Raw genomic sequence first — 4,066 nt, forward strand, 5'->3', positions numbered from 1 at the left:
TAACCAATAGGCTTGTTTCTGGCTTCAAAAAGAGTGTTTGCTCAAAAAAGAGTGTTTTTGTGTTTTGGTTATATATATATATTATGATACTAGATGTACTTCCTCAAGGTCTCCGATAATATTTTTATTTCTTTCATTTGGAGTTCATATGTCAAGATGTGTTATAGCCTACAGAGTGCATAATTCTTCTCATGATTCATGTCATGCTCACACTTTACTGACATCACAACAGTACAAATTGCAACATTAAGCGTCCTTTATGTTGCATCATTTTAGCATTTACTGACTGACTGACAATACGCTACTATATAGTGGTGCAAGTGGTTAAAACAAGTGATCCCTTCAGGTGACCTTTGGCCCCTTTTGGAGGAAATCAGTTTCTAAAATTTTGTTTTTAATATTAGGCTAAAATCTTGTGGTATTAGCATAGGATGTAATGGACCTTGGTTGTAAACTAGGACTTCAGCTATTGATAGATTACATAAAGATGAAATGTTAAATGAATGGTTCTAATTCAAAAAGTATTTTAATATAAAATTGTTAAAAACTCTTATAAAGTGATGAATAGTTTTTTCTTATATAGCTAGTTTAATTCTATGATTGTTTTTTTACTGTTCATAAGTTATATGTACTTATTCTAATCAACATTGTTGTCTCATTTTACTTTTATCTCTTTTTTTGTATATATATATACGTGTGTATTAGGATGTGAATATCTGTCTTTATCTTTTCTACAGAATCCACTACTTAATGGAAGTGACTTGTCTACAGTTGTTGGAAGGGGTACGGGAGATGCAAGTTTTGATGAGAGTGGAGTAGCAAAGTACCAGAACAGAAGAACTGTAAGAAACTGATCATTAACAATTATTGTTATAACGTGATAATTATTGCAGTTATCAGTTTAAACCTCTTCTGCTTAATAATTTTTTCCTTGATCAATAGTTTCGTGATGTATGTATATAACCAAGGGTAACATTTTATTTGCAGTGGTAATATAAAACTTCATAATTATTTAAATTTTTGGATGTAATCTACATTTAAACAAAATCTTATTGAATAAAAGTAAAAATTAACAACATCTGAGAACAGTTGGATATAACTTAAAAGGGTCTAAATGTTTTAACAATTATAAATTGGATTTTGTACTTTTTGTTAGGTATGCATTTTGGTATATTTGGGAAGATTTGTTCAAATCAGAATAATGCACAAGATTCAGCTTAACTGTTTTACTTTTTTTTGTATTTATTACAAGAAACAATTAATATCCATTTTTATGTATTACTGTATTGTTTAAACTTTCAGAATTACAGTAAACAAATAGTGAATGAAGATTTGGACCAGATGTTAATAAGGATTATTTCTTCTTAGTGTACCATAGAGCACAACGTGCTTAGAATGTTTTTTACTAATGCTTTTAGGAATAATGAATTTTTTGCCATTGACTTTTGCTCTTTCATCCATCAGATGAGCAGTTCTGATCGAGCCCTTACAAATGCATTTAGAGAAATAAACAACATGGCTGACCGAATTAATCTCACAAAAACAATAGTGGCAAGTATTTTTTGTGTTTATTATTTGGCTTATCTGTGAAAAAATATACATTTTAAACTATTTAATGCTCATGAAATTATCTTTTTAAGTAAGCATTACAGTATTATGTAGAATTGTCTAGCAAATCCAGTTACCTTTCATTCTATTTTGCTAAGCATACAAAAAATAGATTAAGAACAATTAAGAATAGAAATTCTTAATTGTTGTTTTGCTATTTTTGTTGAATAAGTACCACAAAACTTCCTTCTCTTTAAGCTACTTTACAAGTAAAGGGAGGAAATTTATTTAAAAAAAGTAATGTAATAATAACCTGGCAAACAAAAGACATGAATTTGACCTTAAAAAAAAAAATTGAACTAACTTTCCTACATTGGCAAGAACATCTTTCTCAAAAGTGTGTATATTAAAAAATAAAACCATCATCGAAGGAAAGATGTGAATTTTAAAGCAAGATATTTTGTTGTTTAAAACAAAAACTCAAGAAATAATGTTTCATTTGTAGATTAGTAATAAAAAATCAACAAGAATTTAAAAAGGTTTCTATGTATTTAGACTTACAAACAACAGATGTATTATTTGGCACAAGATTGTAGGGGAGGGGGTCTTAATTAAACAATTACAAATTCATAGACTCTTTAGAAAATACAGAATGTGAAAATGAAAAGACTAGAAGAACTCAGCTTTTTTTGAGCTGTTTTATTGTGCTAATGATCAGGGTACACATTTTTATCATTGACCAGATTAGGTTTGGGGGTTATAGTGGTGATATTGTCCTTCCATCCATCTGCACAGTAACTATTGGTCAAAACAGCAGATTGCAATCAAACCTAACAGGTTCTCTTGAGGATGGAGAAAATTCCAATTTCACCATTTCAAAAAAGAAATTTGATTTATGAGCAAGCTTAAATGTATCCACAAAATACACATTATATTTATCAACAAACACACAAAAAAAAACAAATGTATGGATAGAATCAGCCATTCTAGTGATGGTTATTTTTTGTTTCCTTTAAGAGTTTATTAACCCCTGTTATGACCATTGTGTAGTTCAGGTGCCAATTTGCACGTTTGCTTATGAAATTTCATACTTTTTCATACTTACAATATTTTAGGATTATATAATATTTAGTGTGTTTCACAAAAGAAAATTTTTAAAAATCTTTCAAGTTTCACTTCTGCAACGTTTCAAGGAATCTCACCTGTAAACAATACATTTATTGGTTTTTTTTTTAGTATTTTATACTCATCTGAAAGTGCAAGTATGTATGTGCTAAGATGCTATCATCCTTTAGAAACATAATGAACTATGGTTTCTTTTTAAATTCATTTTCTTTCTTTGCTTGTAGGGATATTAACCACTTCTAATGTAGCTCAGCTGTGAACATAGAAGGTTTATATGATTGGGTAGTAGAGGTTGTAATCCATCTACTACAGAATATACCAGGGGTGAAATTCTGCTGATACTCACTGGTACTGAGTATCAGTACTTATTTTTTAAACTGGTTCTACTATCTGGACTTATTTGAGCTGCTTTGTCATTTTTTATGTTTATGCATAAATGTCTGTTTTTTTTTTTCAAAAACAGTTCTACTTCACCCAGCTGAGTACCTCTACTTTTCAGAATTTCACCCCTGGAATACATTAAACAAAGTGATTTGAGCTTAATAACCAGCTATAATTCTGGAATGGTGAAGTAATGATATGAACTCAAAGTTTTTATTATTTAAGAATTTTTTTCTTTTCGTGTTATTTCTTTTCTGAATAATATTTTCATGCCACAACTACTGACATAGTTAATAGTGACCTATTTTTAAGGGTTGAGTTCATGGTTTGCCAGTAAACCTTTGTAAGGATATGGTGTTGGTATGATTTATTAGTGGGAAGTTGATTGCTTCTACCATAAAATAAAATAAAAGATGAAAAATACTTATATGAATTGATTAGATACTAATAATAATTTCTGATTAAAGCAAGCTATCTACACAGATCAGAACTAGTAGTATACTGAATACTGAACATAGCCAATTAAATATGCAATTAAAACTAACTTCGTTATTATGAATAGTGACTATCATGCATTCTTTTATCACTTTGATGCCCATGCTGTAAACAATATTTTTAGAGATAAACTATATAATATCTTGCAAGGATCAGCCAATCAAGTACGGTGTCCAGGTAGTGAAAGTGGGTTTTTCTCGGGGCACTCCTGTTTTCCTCCCACATCAAAATTATGGGGATTAGGATTTTAAGATCCGCACCCCAACATTGATGTTTTTTTTAAAAATGTAAACGTGGTGGCCTCCCAAACCAGCCAAGAAGACACATTCAACTAAAGCACCATTACCATGATCAGTTCCACCTATGTCTCATAGCTAGATTTAAAATTTACCTTGATTTCTTTATTTAATTTAATTTTATTTCATTTATTTATTTTATTTATTTTATTTTTCATTCAATTTAAATTTTTTCCTCCTTTTACTTATAATTATATTATTATTATTATTTTTTTTTTCTT

At 29.3% G+C, this 4,066-nt stretch overlaps 1 protein-coding gene across 3 annotated transcripts in view; it reads left to right on the forward strand.

The window, feature by feature from the left end:
- The window catches only part of LOC106467119 (transcription initiation factor IIB-like), a 68,583-nt gene that overhangs the window by 30,050 nt on the left and 34,467 nt on the right, over positions 1-4,066 (forward strand). For all 3 annotated transcript variants that reach the window (XM_022395248.1, XM_022395247.1, XM_013927437.2), the window contains exons 4-5: positions 738-842; positions 1,465-1,551. In XM_022395248.1, the coding sequence (XP_022250956.1) occupies positions 738-842; positions 1,465-1,551 (192 nt within the window). The remainder of the gene's footprint in view (positions 1-737; positions 843-1,464; positions 1,552-4,066) is intronic.

The sequence above is a fragment of the Limulus polyphemus genome, unplaced genomic scaffold, assembly GCF_000517525.1.
Source record: "Limulus polyphemus unplaced genomic scaffold, Limulus_polyphemus-2.1.2 Scaffold2495, whole genome shotgun sequence".
Classification (NCBI taxonomy): Eukaryota; Metazoa; Arthropoda; class Merostomata; order Xiphosura; family Limulidae; genus Limulus; species Limulus polyphemus.